At 40.3% G+C, this 26,961-nt stretch overlaps 1 protein-coding gene across 1 annotated transcript in view; it reads left to right on the forward strand.

The window, feature by feature from the left end:
- The window catches only part of luzp2 (leucine zipper protein 2), a 174,577-nt gene that overhangs the window by 142,247 nt on the left and 5,369 nt on the right, over positions 1-26,961 (forward strand). Inside the window, exons 7-11 of the mRNA XM_020643214.3 lie at positions 507-569; positions 6,597-6,671; positions 8,413-8,580; positions 19,541-19,645; positions 25,144-25,218. Coding sequence (XP_020498870.2) covers positions 507-569; positions 6,597-6,671; positions 8,413-8,580; positions 19,541-19,645; positions 25,144-25,218 — 486 coding nt within the window. The remainder of the gene's footprint in view (positions 1-506; positions 570-6,596; positions 6,672-8,412; positions 8,581-19,540; positions 19,646-25,143; positions 25,219-26,961) is intronic.

Consider the following 26,961-nt stretch of genomic DNA (forward strand, 5'->3'; position numbering starts at 1 on the left):
ATCAAGCTATCTAGGAGACAGCCTCTGTGCTCCATGTGCCCACTGATGTGTAGCAGCAGAGTGAATGTCAGGCAGAGCCGGTCACCGTGTCTGTTTGGGGGCGGCTGTAAAGATCTGCTCTGATTGTGTGTGTGTGTGTGTGTGTCTGTGTGTGTGTGTGTGTCTGTGCTGCTTACAGATGACAGGCAGGAGCACGGTGTGAAGGGAACCTGCATGTGTGTGGTGATGTTGGCGGTAATGTGTGTAGTGGGAGGGAGAATTCAGGTTTAGACAGTGGGCAAGAAGCCAGTGCATGACTGCATCATTGTGTGGACTATACAGTTCAGTGAAGGGGAGATTTGATATTTTCTTCCTCTCACCACAGCCTCGCTTTAAGCCAGAGCTTTGCCCAGGGAACACTCACAAAGGAGTCTTCTGCGGCAGCTGGCAGAATCCTGCTACGTGATCTAAAACCAATTTCGCTATTTGAATAAGCTAACACTTATTTCCTTATCTTTCCTTTGCAGTCCAAAAAAATCCAGGCTCAACTGAAAGAACTGCGGTACGGGAAAAAGGATTTAATTTTTAAGGTAAGTTCAAACTGAAGGGGGGGGTGGTTGGGGCTTGGGGGGGTAGCTTAATGGTAGCTCCACACCAGGAGTAAACAGGTACTTCAGACCACCTTGAAACCATGATCCCATCGCAGGGAATTCTCTTAATTAATTCACTGAGCAATTACAAAGTCTCTCATAATCTGCAGCCTGCAAAGTCGGTTGGTTTTGCCTACTGCTGTCCTCTGTTTTCCCCCTCTGCAAGATCCATCCCATCCCTTTCGATCATGCAAACTATGTGGATAAATGATGTGGACAGCTGTGGAGGAAGTTCATACAGAATTATGCATTAGATCATATAAGGGGGATCGCCAAGACACAAATTACACATGACACCGTGCAGTGCTGTATTCAGTTGACACCAGAAATTGGTCTCCAGCTCACATACTACCACTGGAAGCCCCAACATAAAGAGCAGCCAACAAGAAAATATTCTGTATTGTTGCCTGACTGCTCGTTCTCCACAGCCCCTCTCGTTGCCAGGACTATCAATATTCTTAGAAGTGGATTCTTATATAATATTTATTGGCATTTGATGCTTCATTCACTGACCTTTCAGGCCTTGTTTGCAGTGTTCAAATGTAATTTCTGCTACAATATCTTGTTCTTCCCGTTCTTAAATGTACGTTTTGATCTTTTAGACCCGTCTTTCCCAAAGCCGTGTCAGACATGGATGAATAAAAAACAAGGGGCTCAATCCTCACAGACTGAATTTTAGGCACCAAGCCCTGACGCCTGAATATATATTTTGCCTGGATGTCCTGTTGGTGGTTCTATTTCCAGCCTGTGAATGATGGATGTATTGACTTGTTTGCTGTTAGTAAATCGCTGTCTCCAAATTACATCAATCACTCAGCCAACACAACCTTATTCCTCAATGTCAGCAAGCGTTTAATGTGGACCTTTCAAAACATTATGCTCTTGCAGAAGGATTAGATTAATTTTATAACACTCTTTGTCTTGTAAAATCTGTCATCTTTGGGGAATGACGCACACCGTCTGCCTTTTTCTTTTTTGTGGATGGGTAAGTCGGCGGGAAATGCATCATGTCCCTCTGACCCCCTGTGACTTTTCCTTGAAAACTCATATGTATTCCACATGTGCAGTGATCAAAAGCCCAGCAAGGGGGGACGAGGGGAGCAGGAGGCACAGAGGAGAGTCACTCAAGAAACAGAAATGTCATCAGCTGCACAGAGGGCATGCCAGTGAAGGCACCTTGACCTGGAGGCAATCCAAGTGGTTATGACAACTGTTGGATCATATCATTTTTCTGCCCAATTTAAAAGGACACATATATATACAGCTGCCTGGCGGGACTGAAGACAAACAAAAAACATAATAAAAAAAAAAAAAAGACAAGCACATTGCAGGGGAGCTTCATGAGTCTGGGTACAACAATCATAAACACCAAGGTTCAGGGGTGTAGCAAAATGGCATACACTTAATCTATAGCAATATGAGCCAAATAATTCCATGAGCTGATATAACACCAGTGGTGATTGGTTAATAAGGTGAGCAGAGACGCCACCGCAACCAAACGAGAGAGAGAGAAGAAAGTGTGTTCAACATAAATGAATTAGCAGACAATGCACCACATAGTCTGTCAGCGTACCGTCGGCATTCAGTAAAAATAGGTTCCAAATCGTACTGGCTCATTTCTGTGTGACTAAATATACTTCCTGGTTGAGGGGTAGGTAAATCCTTCAACTTTGCCAAGCAGGGGACCTGAGGCTTCTCTCTCTTAATGGTTTGTCTCAAATTTCCCACAGGGTACAGCACTCCCACTTCATTGTGCAACGAAATGGTGCTGTGTTCTTTCCTCCAATGAGATTGGACAGCTTCTTTCAAGTTCACGTTTTTTTTTCTTCCAATAAACTTTATTAACACCCTTAATAAATTATATAAAGGGCACCGTCTCTCCTGCCCTTTAGCACTCTCAGTGACTAATGGCGCATGTTACTTGACAGTCTCTGGAGATACTAAGATTCTCTTATCATCTCTTAACTTAATAAAACAACATACTTAAATAAAATACAAAGTTTCTGAAGTTAAAATGACAATGCTAATTCTGTTAGCATGTTGACAGCAGTGGCTATCATGTGTTAGCATCAAATTCACAAACCAAGATGTTCATCCTACACCTTGAAGTTCCAGTACTTAACTGTAAAGAGTGCACACAGACAGGTTCCCTCTCGCCTGCTCAGCCATAACATTAAAGCCTTCAGAGGGAATGACAGCTCCTTCCCAGACTTTCCTTACGAGACAATATTTTTTGGCAGAGGAGCTGCATTCATCCCTCACATCCTCTCTCCTCAGTCAGTCCACTTTTAAATGGACCCCCAGAGCTGTTCCTCCTCCAGCTTAGAAAAAAAAACAGAAAAGAAAAATGACGGCTTGATGTAGTTGCACGCCTTGTCTGGCAGAGTGGCGAGTACCCGACTGACCCCACACCTCTATAATGGACTCAGTGCAGGAATATGGAGCCTCAGACTTGGAGGCACTAACCCTGAAAGACAGCATTTCTGGGTCAGTGGCCGTTGCGCCCGCAGTCCTTTAAGGACTCTCTGCTGATGATGCTCTGTGTAATGGATGTAATGGCTCTCCCTGTAATGCATCACACTTGCATGCATGCACAGACAAAAACACGTCCTTAAGATTCTTTAGAAGACAGACTAAGAGCAGCTGCTTTTATTGTGTGTGCTTTTGAGCCGATAGAACCTGGACTCTTTATGTTTCAGTGCTTTGGATACAAGACAAACAGGGAAGATAAAAATACATGACAATATTACCCAATATGGAAGTTTTATATTTTAGTAGGTTAACATATCCTCTGATGTGCACCTTTTATGGTATGTTCTCCTTTTACACAACAGTGTTGGAAAAGATTCTTGAGTAAATAAGAGATTGAGCCTTCAGCTTATTTGTCCTGTAAACTCCAAACTATTCCATTAAAACACATTGCGTCCATGTGTGGACTTTCTTAAAAGTTTCAAGATCAGAACACATGATTTTGAAGTTCTCTACATTTTCACAAGGGTTCAAAGGCTACAAACATAAAATGAGTGTACTATATCATCAGACATTAGGAAAACATGCTTATGCTGAAGTGCTGGCTTCTCTGACATCAATGCAGCAGCTGGTATGTCCTTCTAAGTTTCAACTCCAGTCCGCAATATTCTGTATTTGTTTTGACCAGAGAAGGTAAGCGGTTTTAAGGCACCCCCACACGGCCGTTTTAAACCCCTCAGTTTGGCAGGCAAACAGAAAACCAAGAGGTGCTGCAGCGATGGCAGCAGGCAAACAAACTGGTTCAGGTTTAAGTGATTCTACCCAAACTAAAAAGCCTTGGCATTTTTCTTATAAGCTCCACAAGCAGAAACGTTTAAAAAATAGAGCGAGAACGCAGCAAGGTTCAAGACTGATGCAGAGCTGGCTAAAATCTGAAGCTTCAGTGTCAACCTGCAACAGCTCTCTGGAGGAGAGGGCGAGGGAAGACAGCCCTCTCCAATGTTTTGAATTTGGACTGTAGTACCCATTTTTGACACGAGGTGTCAAAGTCGCAAATTGTTCCTTTAAAAATAATTTCTATTTTAGTGTTGAATCCATGCAAAGCCTATATGCTGAAGCTTATGAAGCCTATGTAGTGAGCATTCATACATGTATGCAGGTGTGTCTGTGCTGCTCAACAATGACAATATAAAATGTTAGTTGGCAGGGTAATTTCTAGTTGATTGTGCCCTTATCTTCAGCGCCGTTTTCACTTAAATAAATAAAACAAATGCAAATGCAAATGAGCAGTTTGTTTTTGAGTCGAGCTAATGAAAGCATTTAGTATCTAGCATTTATTGTCACATTCAAATATGTGCCTACCATATTGATTCTGGCAATCACCATTCAAGTTGAAGTTTTATGTGGACGCCAACAGACAGAGCAGCTCGCATCAAGCATTGTGTTTATCCAGTTTTTGGGCTCCTCCAAACACCATTGTGCTGTTTTAACTGCCAGACAGATAATTCCTCTTCATTTTCCTTTAGTGGTTTTCACAGTAGTAATGCATGATAAGCGTCGATAAGAGTCATTGTTTATGACAAGGGTTAGGGTTAGTTTGTCAGCCCTCGGGAGCCCCTACTGGCCTGGGGGCCCAAGCAGGTGCCTGCCTTTCCTGTTGACAAGCAGCGCCTCTGTGTTCCCCTAAGTTTCAGTGCAAAGCTTCACAACTGTTGTGTCATTGTGTCGGCACTTTTCTGGGTATAAAACAGACTTTACCCTTTCCTCAGAGGCTGATGAACTAAAATAAAAACTCAGCATCCCTCTTCAGTTCTCTAATTTCAGAACTCTTTGTTATTTGCAATACTCCGTCTGAGCCCAAAAAATAAACATTTCAAGAGGATGAAGTGCAGCATCTTGTGTTATATTCTGAAGGATAATGGAAAATTCTTTCTTTTGGCAACTTGGAACGGCGTTTTATGTGAAATGGACATTTTCAATACTTTAATAGTCCAGTATTCTGTCTCAGAAAAGGTTCAAAATGCTGTTTTTTGTGTCATCAGTACTCATCATAATCTCCTGAAACAAGTAATGAATGCATGTCTGTGAAATCCCGTTCATTTCTTCTACCATTTGCCTCTTAGAGATTATATACAAGCCTTTGTGTCCATGATTAAAGAACTGATCCTCAAACTTCATCACCTTTGGATCCCCTCTGGTGCAAAGCCCGACAGCTACAAATGACTTTGTGCTACTGTTCTAAACTTCTAGTAAATGAAAAAAGAACTACTGAGAGATGGATCTGATTCTTTGGCTTCTTTGAAAACCCAGAGCGGTTGAAAGTTGCCCCGTCCTTGACTGCCACAGCACGACTCATCTGTCAGGGACAACTTAAGCGTCGTTTCAGCTGCCCTGTTGAGTGGAAGAAGTGACAGACATGTTCATCATGAAAATTCCTGCATTACTGGCAGGATTTGAGATGGGAATCAGATTTTTTTTTAAAAACAAACAAGAAATTGTTCCCAGTGTGTTACAAACAGAAAGAGGAAGTCAATAAAACTCACCAAAAAACCATCAACCCGGCTCATTGCCCATCACTGGATTTTCATTCTCTTTTTACCCCGAGTTTGTAGATGCAGTTTGTTGGTTCAGCTGACCTTGAGTGTTTAAAGAGTGTAAGTCCGTGCAGTTTATCATTTTGAGAGGCCTGTAAAAGACACCCAATAAAAGTTCATGGCTTAGAGTCCATCACTGAGGCTGGTTTTACACAGTTTGCATGCAAATGATGCCAATAAGAGTTTCTTTTCTTCTTGCTGATGAATCTATCAATAATAAAAAATCCTCAGTGGGACTTCAGCTGATCCTCATAGGGGGTTAGACGGCCTCATTTACAGTAAAAAGACATCTTATAGTGTGTGTGCTTTCTGCGGTTTAGGGATTAAACTGTATCAATGATGCTCATTAAGGGGGTTAGATGGTTTAAGGAAGTCCACTCTCCGAGCTGTCAGGACTAAACCTCTCTCCTCTCTAAAGGACAGATGAGATCTTTTTTGTGTGGCTTTGAATTGACTCGGGCTTATCTGACTTCCTTAAACCTCTGGATTCTGCACTTCTCTGTGTGTCATGAAACAGACCGGGGGCATTGTTCGCCCAAGCACGTGAATACCACTTTCAGATTTTTGTTCAGTATTATGCAGCTGTGATTATGTGGGTTTATGAGTTCCCAGCACTCTCCTGTTTATAGAAAAGAGAATCATTGAGTGCTAAGAGCGTATAATGTACATGAGGTTTTAGTGCTCGATCGATGTGTATTAGTGTGTGTGACGGAGCCGTAATGCAGGATTTCAAAAGTCAGGATAAATGTGACAATTGGCATAGGAATAAGAGGGCTCTTAATCCTCAGTGCTATAGATCTGTGTTATTGATGATGCTGGGAAGACGATGTGGAGACGGAGAAATGTTTTGTTTGCACTGAACAAAGAGGGTTAAGCCAATTTAAATATCCTGTCTTTTCTACAGGGACAGCAGCTAATGGACCTGGAGCACAAGTTAACCATCGCCAAGGAAGAACTGGAGAAGACGGCGCTGGATAAGGTGAATAAGGGCTCACTTCTTCTTTTTTTACTTATGAAAAAAGATACGTACAAATTTAAATGATATATCTGTGACTAACCATATGCATGTTCTGTATGTTGGGATTGATGTTTAAAAATGCATCCACATGAGAGCCGGGTCTCATATGGTCCTGAACTTCTTCTCGGCCATCCAACCTTCATTCAGTTCCAGTTCGATCTCCGCTCAGATGTTTAGTTGTCATTGTTCGTCCCTATGTTCAGCAGAGCCTACATCATGTTTGTGTTTATAGTTACCAGAAAACATGAGTACTCTTTCCTCAAATTTTCACAATTTTCCAAATGATCCTTTTTCATTGTGTTTGGCTGGTCCGCCTTGAACTTTTGGTCTCACTGCGCGACGCTGCCCCTACAATTTCCAGTGGTATTGCGACATTTGATTCGTAACTGTAAGCCTAAAGTAAACGTGCAGAAATACAGATTAAATTAACGCAGAGTGCATAAAGAACGCATATGTGTAACGCATATCAAACATAGAGCTTAATGGAGCCTTAAAACAGTCCCTACAGGATTCAGCAGGCTTTTCCTTAACAGCCAGTTTGATGTTTGTGAATTCTGCCGCCGAAAAAAGCCCCATTTTGAGGAAGATTGTTATTTAGAAAAAAATTCTATTAACATCACAGGAATCAGAATATTTTCAAAATGACTTGTTACAGTGTTCTTCGTAGTCAGACCAAAAAAGGCAAAAATTACAACTATTCTAACAAAAGATGATTTATATGGATGGAGAAGTTTAAGTTTAGAGTGTACAGAACATCAATAAATGTCAGTTACATTGACAAACCTGCTCTTTAAATACTTGGTACAAAGCAGTAATATCATAAAATGTGAAAAGATCATAAATAAGTTAAAGTTTAAGCTAAGTTCATTGGTCAAACTGGCTGGAAAGGTGAAGTGACTGGTCATAATTGTGAGGCTGCACAGAATTAGCAGGGATTGGTCGAATTTGCATTAATAGTTACTGAGGCGTCTGATATAAACAAAACATTTTCATTTGTAGTTTTATTTAATTTTACCTGATCTGGTCTGTCTTCTCTGAACCATTTTCACTGTAAATGTCAAAGACAGGACACAGATGTATGTGTAGAAATGTTGCCTTGAAAAAGCCTTGTTTAGGACAGTGGAGTTTTAAAAGTGGAGTTTTAGTTTCAAGGTAAAATAACTCTGAAGATATCGATTTTCATGGTACTTTTTTTTTCAATCCTGAAGATGTATTATAAAAATATTGAGCTTCAGCACTTTGCGCTCATGCAGCAGCAGTTTTAATTTATGCAGTTATGATGTTATTTGTATATGTTGTTATTGACAGCCTGTCACCGGAGGCGAGTTAGACGAGCTAAAAATGCACGGGGAGAAAAAGTGCTGATTAGGAAAACAGGTGATTCCGGGACTCAGCTCAGGAGATTTGGCATCGGAGACTGAAGAATAATTAAACTAATCATTCTGTCCTTTATTATTATTGATTCAAAGTAAATGATCTTTTGAGCATTACTTCTGCTTTATTACCCCGGTGAGTTCCGCTCCACGTCTCGCCTAACGATGCTTCCCCAGCTGCTTTAAAGTCGCTCTAAAGCGCGGCCTCCGATGGCTTTAGTGCCTAAGTAAATTTCTCATGTGGATGCATAAAAGAAGGGATGGAGGGATTTACACATCTTCTGGTTTTGTGTGTGCGTGTGTGTGTGTGTAATCTTGTTTGGGGACAGGAGTCTCAGCTGAAGGCGCTGAAGGACACAGTTCACATCTGCTTCTCAGCCGTCCTGCACAACCAGCCCAGCAGCAGTCACAGATTTCCCACCTCCCCCACCCACTTGTTCAGATACTCATCACTCATCAACAGCTCCAGAGTCACCTTTCAGCAGCCACATGCCAAGGTAATTCAGCATTCCTCTCAGCTCTGTCTTGTTTAATGTTGATCAAAAAGAGCTCCATGGGTTATTGTAAAGTACATCTTCTTTTTAGAGGAAGAATTGTTGAAGTGGTATCCTCAGCCTACCGCAGATCTACTGTTAAAAAGGTCCTGATGTTCTTGAACAAACAGCAAAGGTATTATTGTGAGAGATCAACATGTGCCGTGCAAAGACTTCATGAGGACAAGCATTTATCTCGAGCATTCATACAGTGTGAAGTGTTTATATTGTTCACAGTAGAGTCAAAAAGTCGTGCAAATACTTTAAAAACAGTCTGAAATTTCAATTAGTTTCTCTTTCTTGTTTAGAAAATGGTTCAAATTCCACTAAGAAAATATTCCTCTCTGTTCTATCTCTACTAACCTCACACATATTAAGGATAGGAAGCAGAAATACTACCAATATTCACTCTGAACTATGAGACCATAAATCAAAGAAGCCACCCCTCACCTCTATTTCCTTTCTCTCATCCCAGTGCCACACTTCTATCAGCCCGTATATTTCTCGTATGTCTCTAACGTTTGTGCCAACTGTGATGTGAACACATCAGATTTCCACGCAGTCGGAGAGTGAACATTGTGCGTTGTTTTTCAATTTAAGTCGTACAATCAATCAGTGGTCAATAGTCAATCACAGCAGCAAGACAGCAAATCAAGTTGTAGCTAACAGCTTCTGGTTTTAAAAGTGGTTTTGGCAACTTCACGTACATCCATCAGCAGAGCAGAGAGCGCCGGAGCAGCCAGCAGATTGGAGTCGAGCTGCTCCGTCTCAAACCGCTGGGTGTTATGCTGTCCTCTGTTTCTACCACCATCTTTGACTTTATGCTGGTTCATGGCGATCTTCAGACTTTGGTTTCAAAGCTTACTGCTATTGGACGGCTGTGAATCAACGACAAAAGGCTGGATGTGAAATTCCGTTTCTACTGCCTATTGTTGGAACCAGGAGCATGATTAGCCCTTCTTCCATTGACGACATTTTCTTTATCAAAGCAGAAAGAGCACATGTGTATGTAACAAAACAATTAATCACACTGGCTCCAATCCCTGAAAGTGTATCAGTAGGCCATGTCAGAGAGCCAAGTGTGAAAAAACCACAAAGTGCCCCGAAGCAGGTAAGGCTAAATGGAGTGCAGAACTCATTATTCTTATTTATTCCACCTGTGGGTTTCCTGCTCTGACATGTCAAAGCGTCTGCAGTTGAAAAAGGCCTGTAGCATTCACTTTGCTTTGCATTATCTGAGCAGTTTGATTGTCAGTGACCTCAGTGTGAACACAGCAGAGCCAGTGTCTTATAGGATGGAAGGAAGATACGTTAGTTTTGCAAAGTGAAAATCCAAAGAAAAGCTGGATTTAGGATTTGCCTCTGTAATGGTGACTTTCCAGATAAGATGGAGCATGCTGCTGTTTTTCTTTCCCTTCCTCTCCTTTCCGTGTAAACACTTTTCAGATTGAAATTCAATTCACACTGTAACTTTGAGCTTGGTGACACGGTGGAATATAACCCGGTGCCAAAATATTCACCTCACTGCACATCACGGCGCACATAATGCACTGTCTGCTATATGAATGTAAGTGTCAGGCGATTATTACCTCCTTTTTTCCAGCAGTTATTTGTCAATCTGATGCCCTGAGTATAGCTCTCCGGAGAGAAATAGCCTGGGAAATAATTACTGCCAAATATAATAGTCGGGCAAACACATTTCCAGAGGTTGTTCTTGAAAATAACATGTCTAAATCAAAAAGCACTCCAAGTCATTTATGTCAATCTTTATATTCTTATGCTCCTGTAGCTTTGGAGGTAAAGCCCAATAGCTTGGAGGTATTATGTGAGTTTATGTATATTGGACTTAAAGTTTATTCTCTATGAAATGATTAACACAACGTGACACAGCTTTTGTTTGGAGCCTTTCAAAGTCAAGGTCAATATAGACCCCACTAAGGGCTCAGGATTTAATCCCTTTTAGAAAAATAAAAAAAAGAATAAGCTGACCGCAAAGTGGATTTGTTGTAAAAATAGGATTATGCCTTCAGTGTAGATATTGTTTCTTGTTTTTCCAGTGGAACACTCTGACATTTTAAAGCTAATGTGTGTCAAGGTTTTTACACAGTCAATATCTTCTTGTGATTCGAAACAAGTATTTCTGTGACTCAACAGAGCAAAAACAAAAAACAAGCAGAAAATAGAAAGTGAAAAGCAGCAGAATAAAGACATCACTTTTGTTTCTTGAAAATATACCTCAACGTACCTACAGTTATTTTCCCCTCTAGCAAGCAGTCATGTCAGCCCCAATCAGAGAACTGGTTCGTTCTGATTTCTGAAAAAGCAGTCGCTGCAGTCACTTTGTAATCATCAAGTCGGCCACAGCCGCACGCTGCCTTATCTGCCGTGATCCTGAGGAGCAATTCTGTCTTTAAGAGGCTTTTCTCTCCTTAAAGTGGTCACGATTTACTCGTCGTCTTTCATGGCGCATGAGAGATTTGACATGCAACTTAGAGGATTTCTTTCTTCTTTTTTTTTTTTTCTACATGTCATTACTTCTCGTCATGTTTCAGTTCTAACATTTTCTCCAGCATCACCGCAGTCCCTCTTCTGTTGAATCATACGAAACAGTATTCTTTAATTGTCACTTTCTGTACACCGTTAAACTCTTGTCATTGTTTGCAGCAAAAAAAAACAAAAAAAAAAACATTATCTCATTATAACAAGCCAAAGAAAAGTGAGCTCATGAGCAAAATGAGCATCTTACAATAGAAAACCACAAGTGAACGGAACTCAAGGTAGGCGTGGGTGGATTTTTTATTTATTTATGCTAATGTAGTTTATACTTCCCACTTCATTAGCATACAAAGTGTAGCACTCCATTTGTGAGCAGTTTCCAGCTCCATTATCTCCTCTAGCTGCCGCACTCTTTGACGGGCCTTCTGATAAATCTGAGCGAGCAACACCCTCACTGTAAAGATTACTGGGGTGCTCCATCTGTCCACTCTGCCTGTGCTTGTGGAGGAGGGTCAGATGTTGTTTAAATCAGGGCCAAGTTTTATCTCAAATGAAGCAGTAGAAATACAACACACAAAAGCACTTACTGTGTGTAGAGGAGCCAAACGGCCAAGAGCTGAGAAGGTGAGGTAACAGTCCACTGACGGAGAGGCAAATGTCAAGAAGTTGGCTCTGCACGGTGTTCTTCATTATGCCCATTAACAGCATGAAGGCACCAGTACTGTTATTTTACATGCATAAGCCTTGCTTCTGTTGGTTAGCTTTAAAAATGAGGTTGCATTTGATTCCTTATTTTAGATCTTATCATATCACATTAGCTGTTTTCTCTATTTGGATTTGTTTGATGTTTTTTTATGCGACCGCTGCTCCAAACCAGTTGCCTCTGGTGGAATAAATCAAGTTGATTTATTTGAATTAAATGGAATTGAATCACCCCTGTAAGGCCTTTTCCACATTTCACTTTGTAGTAATCGATGTTTCGTAAGACTTTTTGGATGCTTTTTAATGTATGATTAACGATCAAGAGCAGACCAAAGCAAACATCTGCTGGATGCACAAGTTAACCTGAAGCTATTGGTTGCATCTGATCTTAGTACGCTTTCAAATTTGTATTTCTGCATAAAACCCCCCCAAAAATCTATTTCAATCTGCAACAACATATGGCAAAGTTCAGGGGGGTAAATACTTGAGCAAGGCACTGTATTAGTAAGCAGTGCACCAGATGCTAATAAGTCAGAATCAGGAGCTAATTATTGTTGACTATCAAAAGGCAATTACTTTGGCACTCAGCAGGGTATTATGGCACTAACCATCAGAGTGGAAAAGACTGTAGGAAGCATATGGAAGAAGCCTTTCTTCACTTACAGTGATATAAAACAAACATTTGGGTTTCCTGAATACACATGGACCAGAATCCGCTTTGTGATTTGGAAACCTAGAGTAAGTGTGGGGCTGTTTGTTCAAGCACTCACTGACACCACTTTGAGCTTCACGCTCCTACTTTGACTTAACATAATGGGCCTTAAGCTCTGGTAGATGCTCCAGATAAGACTCTCCCAGACCTCGCCTCTCACACACACATTTACACAAACACACACACACACACACACACACACACACACACACACACACACACACACACACACACACACACACAACACTCTGCTGTTACTGGTGAAAGATTCATTAGAGTGAGGATGCAGAGATCAGCAAGATTGGAGTGGAAGTTGCTTCATATTTAACAGTCTCGGGGAGAGAGCCAAGGCTTGTGGTCCGATAGCATGCAATTTTCATCAGAGTAATGGGAGATGATGTCTCCGATGCTGGGAGCACTGTGCCGGAGGAGGAAGCAGGCATTTCATTGCCCTGCTCTCAGCACTTGCTATTTACTTTTATGATTGTTTCCTTGTCTGTATAAATCCACGGGATATTGATCTCTGCCACACAGGGAGGCGGTAATAAGGGGTTGACAGGGTGAAAAAAAAGTGTCCTACAAGATATTATCAGCTGAAGTGTGATGGAAGAACTACATGCAACAAATGTGACTTATGTCACATGTTGCCTCATTTTTTGGTTTCCAGTAAGGCTCCTTCTGAAATGAGTCTTAAATATTGTGCATCATTTGGGCTGGAAAAAGTAAGAAATCAAGGAATCAAAGTTAATAATCTCATTATGCATCAATAAAACATGTCTGAAAATTAGCCTCAATACTTTATGAAAACCTGGTTTAAAGAAAATGCTCATCGTGCTTTTTAGACCATTTCTCAAGGCTGTGCGAGCGCAGCAGATTCCGGATGTGCAGCCCTAATCTTGACGTTTGAGTCGTCTGTCCTGCCATCGGAAAATGATTCAGTCATCATTTATTCATTTGGTCATTGCGAGTGGTGGGTTACAAAATGCCTAGCGGTTTATTAGCAGTTAGCATACACATGAAATGTTACCTGAGGTGCCCCTGTTTGTCCTCAAAGCAATGCTTAATACCAAGTATGTGCCAAGTATGTGCTACGGGTTTTACTGAACTAGACTCCCTCTACATGGTGCTTAATGTCTGCCATTAATGGCTCCAACTTAACTCTGAAGACACACAACCGCTGTCAGCACTTACACTTGAGAACACTAATAACGCGAGGTTTAACTCGCAGCAAATTGTGTATTTCCTGTCTTAACCGATGATTTCAAACTAGATATGAGGAAAATGTCCTGACAGCAGGTTTGGCTGGTATAAATAGGCTAATCCTTACATTCTTAAATAATAAATATGAGAAAATGATTCTTCAAACATCTTACAGCAGATTGTTTTAAAGTGTGGAGGAACCTAGAGTAGTAATCAAAGTCAAAGTTACAAGAAAAACACTTAATATCTCTAAATGGGCCTTTTTTTCTTTTTATTTTACAGTCCAAGCACGGTAGCATCCTCTTCCATTCTGAGTGAATAGGTCATGGCATGCCCTCTTGATTTGCTGATTGTAAGTGTTAAATTCATTCAGCCAAAATGACACCCACTTTTGAACAGGGACATCTTACAGACAAGTGGCAGCCTCCAGTGTTTCAGAACAACGCCAAAGTAGAAGTGCAAAAAAAACAAAAAAACGCACACGAGATCATGTTTACGTTTGTATATTTTGATTGAATATTTTACATGTTACTCCCATGCTTTCTTCTTTAAATGAAGCCTTCAGTTAAACAGAACCTTCTGTGATGCAGGTGTCTTCAGTTTAAGCACTTAAACGTGCTTTATGGAGACCAAACAGCATGTGAAGTGCTTTCCTTGTTCCATCCTTTCTCTACAATATACTGCAAATCCAAAAGGATGCGGTCAGAGTTAAGAAATAATGCATGCAATCTTCACCCACAAGTGGTCATTTCCAAATGTCAAGCCAATTCCACTGAAGCTGCCTAAAAACATGTTGTTTCAGCTGACAGGCTAGGAATGGAGGTTGACAGTGACAGGGTAAAATTGCCCGTGTTCATCTTGCAACCATCTTGTTTTGTGCTCTCAGGAGGCCACTTTTGACCCAGTTAAGGAAGGCACCATGTAGTAGTCCTGTGCAAAAAAAACTGGCCATAACAGACAGAGTTATTTTAAGAGAGATATCTGCTGTAAAAGCAACGTTTTCAATTTGATGCCTATTTGAAAATAAGTTACATACAGGGGATTATTTTTAGATAAAAGAAACATTTTACTTTGAGTTCTACTGATCTACTAGGCCTATTAAATAAAAGACAGTGTCTGGAAACAGTCCCTCCAATTAATACTGTAGGTTTTGGGTGAAATAGAAGTATGTTTATATGTGATGTGAAGTTTATAAAAAACTAATGAAATGATTGTGACTTAAGAACACATCAAATAACCGACTGGCCTCTGTGGTGAAGAGGCCTTTAGCTTAAAGATCACGATACTGTCAGCTCATATGGAGAGTATATAGGGAGAGTTGCTGACTTTTTCTGACGGTCTCTTGCTGGAGTTGTGTTAAGTTTTGAAGTCAGAGTGGGTGAAAGAGTTGAATTGCCCTAAACATAATAGAAATAACCTTTATGGATGAGGGTGGAGATGTCACTTGCTGTACTCAAGGTCAGATATTGAAATAAACTTTTCCAGAATATATTGTAAGACAGGCTCTAGGCAAACATGTCCACTAACTTTTTTTTTGCATGAGAGACTTAACTGTGAAACATTTGTAAACATTTGCAAAATAATTTTGGTAAACCAAATATCTACTCCTACACAGTCACGCGCCACTGACAAAGCATCGAGAGAGATTTGGGGTGCAGTGTCTTGCCCAAGGACACTTCGAGATGTGACGGCAGGATTTAGTGTTTAAACCGCCAACCTTCTCGTTAAGAGAAGAAAAACTCTACCTGCCACAGCCGCACCGAAAAAGTCTCTTGACAGCCACATCTACTGTTTATGTGTGAATGTGTAGGTGTGACCTGAGGTGTAAAAGAACTTTTAGTATTCAGAAGACTGAATAGACAAGCTCAAGTCCATCTACCATTGTGATGACTTTCCACCATTATGTCTCTACAAATAGCATCCCTAAGTGGGTGGAGCCGTCTGTCTTACTTATGAAACGTTTGAGCCTCTGAATGACATAAACAAGCTGAAGGAAGCGCTGTCCCGTCTGTGTGAACACAGAGCTGAGCACAACAAACCTGTGAGTCTGACATCTCTCTTTAAGAAAGTCATGACTCAACAATTTGATATATCTGCTAGAAAATAATGTGAATAATTTTGCATATTTTAATCAAACTTCAACCCTGTTCTTCATCAAGATTTGTGAAGAAGTATATCAAATATGATCACATCTTAAAGATGACAAGTGCTGAAGAATCACAATCACAAACGCTGTGAAATAATTCACAAAACGGTTCATTAAATGGGTTATAAAGACTTACTGAGATAACATGAGTGATAATTTGGGCATCCTCCTCTCTATCCGACTGACCTGGAAATTGTTTCCCCTCCACCATGATTAAGGATTTTTCAAATACTTTAATGCAGCAGGAGGAGATGAGGATGGAGGAGAGAGGAGGCATCTAAGGAGCTCAGAGCAAGAAGGATCTTATATGGAAATCTTTTAACCAAATACTGGACCGGCTTGGTGTGGTGCAGCATTTGCTGAAATGCCACACCGTAGTAACACTCATCAGTATTCAAATGACGCTGTCTAATATGTGATGAGGAAAGATTGATAGTGAAGCCTGCCATGTAATCCTCCTGAAATCTATGTTTTTGATTTACTATTTCTCAGACTCTAAAACCGAGGTTTTTTTTTTACACCACTGATTTGGAGCACAGCAACCTCACAGGAGTCATGTTTTATCATTTGGACAACATTTCAGGTGGTACTGATATAGATTGCTCCATAATCTCCAGAGAGAACTTTTCATCTCTGACTGTCCATCTTGTTTTCCTCCCACCACCTTGACATTGCTTTAGCTTTTTTTTCTTCTTTTTTTTTCACTCCACTGTAGCATCATTGTCCATCACATTCAGCTCTCAGAGCAGTACATCCCAAATCTGTCTCCCAGAATTCTGCTTGCTTTTCTCTCAGAGCTGATCTGTGTATGTTTAAAGAGACATCAGTTAGACGTTGGTGTAAAGTTAAACACCTGAGACCGCGAAGTCTGTGCATACAATCTGTATTTTTACATTTTGTTTCAAGACAAAGTCACACCCACAAAGCATTTCACATGTACCAGTCTAACCAAATAACTATCAAGTCCATGTTATCTAACTGTTCCATTTGTTACAACGTTCAAAAAACCATGCTTCATATCATTTGACTTATTCAGAAGCATGTTGTGTAAACTTCATGCGAATGATGCAAATTTAGAGCTATTAGCTAGTCTCTCTTTGGAAGACGTTGTTGGACATTGTTGGTGCGACATTGTTGGTCCTGTTGGATGGTCCATCATGGACCAATAATAATTTCTGATGGTTTGCTAAAAAGTATCTATATACATTTATGACCCCTGCAGAATGAATCACAACTACATTATATCCATATTTTTAAAAGATATTGCAATACTTTTGTGATTTGCAGTCCATTGGAATGACCATTGTTTAGCATAATTTTCTATCATCTCAAATTAAAAACTATTAAAGTCATGATGAACGTCTGAATAAGAACATTTTTAGGTACATGGCTTCTCTGCAGCGCCACACTGAACATTATTTAAATTCTGTTTTGTCTCATTTTTCACTGCTTCTGCGATGTGGATATTGCACTCGGCCATATTGTATTTCAATAATATTTAATTATGTGCAGCACTGGGATGAATCTACAACATAATGGTTTACGTCTGACTTTTCTGTTAGCGGTAATATGACGAGTAAATTCTCCTTTGTGTCATATTTTGGATTTTAATCAAATATGTCCAAAACGTTTTCCTTCACATCAGCATCAGCTGCACTTTGTATTTAGAGCTGTAAGCAAATTGTTTTATGTTAAAAGCCTTAACCAAGAGGGATCATGGTAGATATTTGACCTGCTAACCATCAGCATGTAAGCAGTCTTAGATCCTATCGACCATCGTCGCTACCATCCTCTGACAGACGAGACATACCTCTGGGAAAAGATGGAGTTTTCTCAGTTATTCCAATAAGGCCAGTGGTTAGCATTTTACAACTTCCAGCTTAGACTTTTTGTTCCATGCAGTGTTCACACTGTGGATGTAAATAGCGATATATTTTGGTTCTTTACATCCCCTGGAGTATCCCCCGTTCATCTGACTCTCTCATTTACTCATGAGCTTCACTCTTGCTTACTTCAGCGGTATAAAAATAAATCAATTCACTTGTGATTTACAGGAAAGAATGGGTCCTAAGTTTACTGCTATAAAATCATGATGCATATTTATAAAAACAGTAAATGCAAGATTGAACAGGTCTGTTCTCGACATGAGAAGAAAATAACTTTTAAAATGTGTGTTTGTTTAATGGAGGTCAGATCGATAATTTCTGATGTTTTTCAAGTCGTCAGCCTATCTCAACACTGATTGGCTTTTTTTGACGCAGCGTCAAAAACATTTGTAGCTCAAGTTGAAATGTTTTATCTCAGATAGCAGATATCTGTTATCTGATAAAGATGAATAAATCATTGTCAGATTACCGCCGATGGAAGCTATCATGTCAGTAGTGCAGAAGGTGTTCTGCCTGCTTTTGATTTCCATATGGTCCATTGTTTTTCCTGCTCATACCAAAGCCTGCTGAACCGTGATTGGTCAATACAGCTCGGACTACAAATGTACTACAAACAGAAACAGGATTAATTCCCATGCTGTCAATGTAGACCCCCAAGTTGTGAATTTGTATTTAAAATCTGTAAAATAGAGATTAACATTAAAGTGATGTCATTGTTAGCATTTTATGTGCTCTAGCTAGCATTTACCACCAAGAAATGCTGTGCATCGGTAAAACGAAGCAAATTTTTTAAATCTGGCTTTAGTGTTTGGTTTGGCCTACTACTGGGGTTGTTCATATTGAGAAACTATCTGAGCAAAAATGTAAATTTTGATACATTTAGGATATTTGTACGGCATATGTTGACTGTGTTGAGTTGACCTTAAAGGTCCCATGTTATGCTTTTTCTGGTTTTATATGCCCTTTAGTGTGTTTTCCAAGTGTCCTGTGCATGTTTAGGCACATCTATGTGCAAAAATTCAAAGTTCACGGAAACGCGGCTTCTCCTACGTCTTCCTGCTAGCTGTAGCATTAGCCGCATGTAACGCTCGGTTCTAGCCCCCCTCGATAAAAATTTGTCTGCGCTGCGTCATTGTCGGTGTGAGATCACTGATCTAAGCCCATTGGCTCGTTGTGGCAAGCCCAGCAGCTCATGTTGAAATTTCCGAGAAGCGTGCTGAGCAACTGGCCAATAACGACAGAGCGGATCGGCAGACCAATCAGAGCAGATTTGGCCCACGTGGGGTCTAACAGTGTGGGCTCAACAGAGTGTAGCTGACGGACTCAGAGCGTAGAGGGAGCAAGGAGGAGCAGTACATGAAAACAGATGCTTTTTTCGAACTTTAGCTATTGTGAACGTACAAAAGTAGGTACATAGATTAAATATACGAACCCCAAAAAGGGCACAATATGGGATCTTTAAAGTAAAAGAAACGTAAATCTGAATTTATATACCACTACTTTTTATTCTCCTGATTCTCAGTGTAACACTTTTTCATTAATTCTCTTTTTTGTTCGGGGTGCTCTAATTCATGAAAGGTAGCAGCAAGGGCACAAAACAGTTATCAGTTAAGCAGAAATAGTTTAAATGTAGCAGAGAAGTATAAATGAAACAGCTATGAACATTTGAGCCAGAGCTGTTTACTTTTGGAGAACCCCAGAGCCTCTGCTGCATCAACAAGCCATTTGCACAATTAATTTTAACCCCCAGTTGAAATGTTTTCTCTCTTTTTTTTCCGACAGGATATCTCTAAACTGCAGAGAATTGTCACAGCCACTAAATCACCCGTGAACATCGGAGTAATGAGGAGAGAGAGTGGCGGAGTCAAAGAGTGCCAGATGGAAAAGGTGAGCCTTTAGAGTAATTAAACTGAAATGGCCTGTGTGACCCGAGGGCCCGTCTCCATGACGTTCATCTGTTCGCTGAATTCACGCTGAAGTCCCTCATCGGAAATCAGACGAGCTACTCTGACTCCACAAGTGTCTTCATTTGGGTCATTAATTGGGAAACTTAATGCAGGAACTGCAACAAGTTTCAACTGGATGAAACATCTGTTGGTTAATAGTTTTTATCAAGTTTGTGTGTCTCACTATTGAAAGATAAATCAATGAATAGATGAGGTTGTGTCAGTAATCAATCAAAATCATTAAAGAGTTTTTGCTTCTCTGTTAGTTAGAGACATTAGAGTTCAGTCCTGTTTGGGTTTACTGATGCTCAGACAGCAGAGGTTATTTGAAGAAAAAACTATGGTAACTGTTACCCCCAATTCACACATACTCCGTGCGCGCCGCGGTCCGTCAGCGCCGCACACTACGTTGTACTTAGCCTTCACTCTAGTCTATCATTGTGTTCACACTGGGCGCGCTGCAGTCCATCTCAGGCGTGTGCCACCAACGACACTACGCTCTGCTCCGTTTCAAATACGCAGCGAGTCTATTTTCACTAGAGTACGCTGCAGGCACGCGTCAAGCTGGACAGAATATGACAGCCCGGACAGGAAGTCAGACAAGGAAACGCACAGAGCATCCGGTCAATTTCAAAATAAAACACAATACACAGACTCGCGATCATATTTTTCATCACTTTATCAACATTACGTCAAAACAGGCAGCGAATTAACAACACTGCATCCTCAGAAAGACAAAGCAACATGTTGTTTGCATGTTTTTCTCTTTATTCGCGAGGGATCTTGTAGTTCTCCTGTGATGTGTCATGGGTGCGCTCCGCTGACGTCCCAGAAACGGATCCAGTGTGAATGGGCGCGAGCCATCCGACGGAGCAAAACCGTGGCGCTGACGGACCGCGGCGCGGACAGAGTATGTGTGAATTGGGGGTTAGGGATGTAACTTTCAGTATTTGTAAGAAAAACATGAGGTAGTTGGTGCAACTATTTTGGTGAGTGCCGTTCAAAACGTTCAGTTCAGTTTTCTCTCAAACTGAAAACGTTTGCTTCTGTTTCCCTTTTTTATATCAAAGTAAATCAAATATATTTAAGTTCTGACAGTTAAACAGGCCGAAAAACACAGATAAGTCCATATTTAAGTACATGGACTAAATAAAAATCAAGCGTAACAAAAAACCTTGCTAACAGTTCCAACTTTAATCAGTCAGAGGAGAACAGCTAAATTCATTTTGATATTCTGGATTGGAAGCGATGGATTGATAACCCCAGTCAGACATCATTATTGTCTCACCAGCATCAGCTGAGACCCCCCAAACCGGGAGGCTCTTCAGAAACCGGTTATACAATCTCATTCTTTAACTCAAAACTTAAATTCATGAAAGCTGAGGTTCAAGAAGATCAATCACAAAATCTGATTTTTATAGCTGACCTGATCAGCTGATTAATCACCAACACATGTGTAATGCTTCTTCTTTTTTTTTTTTACTCTACTACAACCGTTCTTAAAGTTTAGAGTCTAAGTTTGCTGCTTTTTTATCATTTTATCATTGATTACTTTTGGGCTTTGGACTCTTGATCAGATAAAAAGCTGTTTCAAGACACCACACAGGGCTTTTATATCTTCTGAATCACACAATGATAGACTTTTTTAATAAATCAATTGAAACAATTCAATTAAAAAAATATTACATTTGAAAAAAACTGACTGTTGCAGGCCTACACTTCCAGACAATAACCCAAATAATTCACTATAGTTTCATATGAGAGGACTGTAACTGAGGTAAGGATAAAACTTGGACATATGTATAAACTCACTGCAGACCGTTTCACTCACTGCTGCACTTCCACAGTGCAAACACTTTTTCACTGAGGATCTTTATTGTAACATTTGAGACGGTTGAGTGTCTTGCTAACACTTTGAAAGCAGTTATTGAAAGAGGAAAGAGGGAATACGTCTCTGACCTCTGCTGTTCTGATTACTGTGAAGGTCTTTGGGACCTGATAGTCACACAGTTACCGCTCTAAGATCCAGGCAACATTGAGCAGTCAGTTATCAGGTAGGCTGTGAATGAGTATCTCCAAGCCTGTCAAAAGTAAGAGGATGTGAAGAAAGCAGGGGAAGGAAACAGGGTCCATAAGGATTTCTGACAAGTGGCTATCAAAAACTATTACAGATCTCGGCTGATAGAGCGCTGCAGACAGGGGAGTATGGAGAGATGCCACCCAGAGAGGAAATTACCCTCTGTGGAAACCCTGTACAAGAGATTGTTCTTTTATGAAATTGTGCCAAAAACAATGTTTGCCAATGTCCCAAAATTGATTATATAATTTTGGCTGTGTTATAAAAACCTGCAGCGAGAGAGAGAAACATTGTGATACAGATAAGAGATGTATTTGAAACAGAGAGTCACATATTGTGTTTGCTGGTGAACATTACCACATCAGCCTCCCTGTCCTCTTGTCCCTAAAGGAAGGAAAAGAGTTATAGGTTTGCTTGAATACAAAGATTAAATTAATAGCCAATCAGACCAAAGGAAATATGATTATTTCGATTTAGTTGTTTCTAAAGTCATTGCTGCCGCCAGGGTTTGTGTCAGAGAAGCCTTTGTTCACTATTTTGATGGAAAATATTCACAGTGAGTGATATGCTTGACTATGCAGAGGAAGGATTTTTGTCAGAAAGAACTTGACCTAAGCATGAACAAGACAAGATCATTAAACATGGATCACTTTGTCTACAGGGGTCACATACGTAACTCCACACAAACCATACAGTATTTTACACAAATGCATACAGATTGAGATGACCTCACAGTGGTAAAAAAACAACAGGTGTTTATACCTTCATTCAACTCTCATTCTGCACGCAATTAGATGTATCTAAATATTAAGGGACGAGCCCCCCTACGCCCCATCCTAAAGCACCCGATGGAGCTAACAACAATCCACAAATTGACCCAACAAAAACGCATTAAACATAAAAATAACTCAAAAGGGATTTATTATAATGCCTTGTCCACACATAGGTGGGTATTTTTGAATAAGTAGCTTTTTCTAGCTCTGTGCTTAATGTGCATTTCGGCCTTTCGTACTTTAAGGGGACTGAAAACAAACCCTCTGGAAGCTCCTCCCAGGGGGAATTTTCAGAAACTCTGTCTTTATGTGTAGACGCAGAAAACATGCTAATACACATAGAGAGCTAGTCTCCCACTATGTTGCCAAGCAGAGACTCCTGAAAGGACTACAGAGGTCACTGCTGCATCATACAACACACTGGCGACACAAAACCTTGCCAACGTCGACGAGACCCAGTCTGGGAAGACTTTGAAAATGAAAATGGTGATTGCAGAGGAATGGCGTTAAAACATTTGCATGACAGAGACATCGTTGTTGACTTGGCATGGCGTGTGTGGACGGGATATTTTTTTTTAAAACGGAGGACAATCCGTTTTAAAAATGACTCGCCTACTTGTGGACTTGGCCTAGGACACATAAAGAACGTAATATTTAAAGCCTCTGTACACCCAAACACGTGTTAGTGATTGGGACCATGATCAAACCTTTCAGGAACATGTGGGTGTGGTCAAGTTTGTTTGACTGACAGCTCCACTGACCTGTTAATTAAAAAAAAAACTCTTTGGGAAAGAGGAATTGGTGACCTTTTATCATCACTTGTTGGTGCTTAGAATTTATTTCATGATACATTCTTACAATAGCGCCGCCTATTTACAAGTCTTTGCTGGTCTAATCAGCCAGACTAATTACAAACTCCTGTGTGGGTGGACAGAGACTTTAACAAAGGTCAAAGAAGGACTTAAGCAGCGAGACAACACACAAAATCCATGTCTGAGAGGCAGCGGGGCAGCAGCCCCCTACTCAAAAAAAAGCCTCCCTTCTGAAGCACAGAACACGGGTATTAAACACTGAGGTCAGGTGCACCTGCTTGTTCAATCAGTAGCCTCACCTGTGCAGAGCTGGAGACAGAAGAGAAAAGGGGACGATTCTCCTCTACAGAATGCAGCGAGTGATTTTAAATCTTCTCGGCTTTAAAATGATAAACATAGCTTAAGGTAGAGATAAAAGTTTGGAGATAAAGGGGGGTGGGGGTGGCATACAGCACAGGGTTAGGGTTTGAAACTGAATCCAGGCAGCTACTGTCAGGACTCCACTTTTATGATTCATACACTATGATATGAGATTGATGTGGGCCCCAGCCTTTCACAGCTTAAAAAGATAAGAGGGATTAATTGATATACTTTGTAGTGAAAGTGTAAAGTGTTCAGGCGGTCATCTGCAAATCCGTGTCAAAACAGCAGTAAAAAACAAATAATAAACATTGCACATTGCTGAATAGGAAATTCAAAGACCCCAAAATAGAAAAGATATTTTCCCTGACTTATTTAATAACACTATTTGCTAGGACCCGACCGATATGGTTTTTTTTGGGGCTGATATTGACATTGGGGAGAAAAAAAATCTTTAGATCGATCTTCAATCTGTAGAGATTTTTTTATTTTTGTGTTGATCCCTCAAATGCAGTTATGAAACACAGTGTAAACAATTTACAATGAAGACAAGACGGTCACTCAACTGGAAAGCACATGTACGTGCATCACCGCTTCACACTCTGGAGAGTGATAATGTTGCACACTGCTGGTGACAGAAAACTAGTTTGATGCTCTTTGACTGGTGAATAAATCGAGTAATATCGGAACATACCTGCGATAAAAGTAGACGATACCGATATTCACTTGATGTGCTGATATCGGATGATTTTATCGGCTGGACAATTTCTCGATCAGCTCTGCTATTGGCAATTCATTTCATCCATAAATGCATATTTTGCAGTAAAAAACCCTGCGGTGACATATTGTGTAGTTAGGTAGGCTATCAAGGCTGTTAATCTGTATACTTCAATTATTCTGTTGTCTGTATCTGGGTAATACAATTTTCCAAGTAAAGGACAAGCATGTACTGTAGACCTAAAGGGATTATTTTGAGATTGATTTTTTTTTTTTTTTATAAAATGTCAGAAAAGCTGAAAAATTAAGAGGAGGAGGTGACTTCTAAAAAACTGAAAAATAACTCACAAAGGTATTTTTACTAATCATGTAACAGAAAAGTAGGAAAATCAGCTCCTTCGCTCATCAGTATAATCATGAATCAGCCTTTTGTGTTTTTAATTCATTTACTGTTAATTAATTAGAAAGCTGCGGCTCAGGAGAAAAAGTAAGAGTAGATTCTGTGGTTGTAAAAGAAGCCAATCAAACGTCTTTCTGAGCTTTTTAGTGGAATTCAAAGGAGCACATTAACAGCTCTGGCATCACTTTATTCATCGCATGTGTTTTTATTGAAAACACACACAGCTGGGAAGCCACAAAAAAAAATTCCTAGCATGCACTTTATGCACCGCACTGAGATATTTTTCCTCCACTCTGACAGGCCGGGGGCGACTGCTTCAAGAATCAGACGGAGGAATCAACCCCGGAGAGAAAAAAGCAACCAGAGCCAGAGCAGGTGAGCTCCACTTGCGATTTATATGGAAATAATAACATCTGACAATTTGAAAAGTGAGGCAGGTTGCTGCTTTAAATTCTTGCTCTTATTTTTAGCCCCTCAGGACATTATTAATCAAAATATATTAAGGCTGTTGCTCTCTGTATATTTTGTTTTTCTCGGCTATAAGCCCATTAAAGGTAAAAAAACAAAATAAAAACAACAACCACAAGTTATTAAGTGATGCAATGGATCAAAGTTCTTACTATATTCTTATGAGGCACCCATTAAGGTTCAGGAGACACATTATCTGCAGACTAATTGTAAAAATTAACCTCATGGCATTAAAAACTAGAGCTGTGCATCTTCACTGGTCTTACGATTCGATTCGATTACGATTATCCAGTCTTCGATTCGATATCACGATGCATCACGATTCATCCTCAATTTTCTATATTACTGCACATGGCTACTTTTTCATAAACAGAGACAAACAGTCTTATACATGTGAACTCCTTTTGTATAATTTAATTTGGACAACAATCTCATTATCAATATCTTTACATTGTAAGTTAAAATTAATACATTATATTACCACCTTATTTGCCTCTATGAAGGTTTATTCTCTGGTGGGCCCACTGCCCAACAGACCTGTAGTATTGCTTAATATGTAAATTATGTAACCTACAGGTAGCCTACAGTATAGGTAATAGGTATAAGTGTTTTTGTGTCTTTCTCTTCCCAGGACGTTGTAGCCTTTAGCTGTGAGCTTTGTTCAGGGTTAGTTTTGTTTCTGTCCTTTTTATTTCAGACGAGTTGTGTTAAGTTGCTACTGCTGTAAACGCCTCATTTCCTGATATGGATGTTTCACGTTAAAAGCACTTCAACTTCAGATAGGCCGGGGACTTTTATTTTTAAGAACTTGTCAGAAATAGAAAGTGTTTATCATCGAATGAACGCAGCTTTAGCGGGGGTGCACTTATTAGCGGTGATTCTCGATGACGCTGTGTCGGGAGTTAACTTTGTTTACAGCCGCTCACTTTATCACGAGTCACAGCCACAGCCCCCTTCTTTTAGTTATCCTGGACTTAAGACAGCGAGGCATCAGTTTAAACACACCTTTAGCTGTAATGAAGATGCTAACCCGAGCTGCGGTCATTAAAGAGACACTGAGTCAAGTCATTTCAGCCTGCAGCGGAGCACTGTGGTCTGAGCCTGCAGGACCAGCTGACTCTGCTTGTAAAGTCAGCCAGCACAGGACCGGGACTCAATTTACGTTGTGTTCTGTCACAAATCCCTCTGTTAGCCTACGTTACTTTCATTACACAACACCGTGTGTGTTTAGGTGAAACAAACTCACTCAACGCTGCGCAAAACAACCGCATTTAGCGGTTAGCAGATGCTTTTTTCTAACCCTCGTCATAATCGATTAGTCCTGTCCCTGCATCGATGCATTAATCGTCTAGTCTGCATCGCGATGCATCGATTAAATGATTAATTTCAACAGCCCTATTAAACACAGTTCATGACTTTCTATTTGAATTCTTAATGCAGAGACGCAGTAAGAGGATAGAACGGACGTGGATTGATCCAATAACAGAAAATATATGATTACTTTGAGCTATGGATTCATTTCATGTACCACTTAGCACGGACAGCAATGTATTTGTCTTGGTGAGTCACAGCTCTAACCAGCGCCCCTGTATACCAGACAGTAACAATGAATAGTTACCTCTTTCTTTAACAATGATTCCCCTTCCCACA

Source organism: Labrus bergylta, chromosome 3 (genome assembly GCF_963930695.1).
Source record: "Labrus bergylta chromosome 3, fLabBer1.1, whole genome shotgun sequence".
Classification (NCBI taxonomy): domain Eukaryota; kingdom Metazoa; phylum Chordata; class Actinopteri; order Labriformes; family Labridae; genus Labrus; species Labrus bergylta.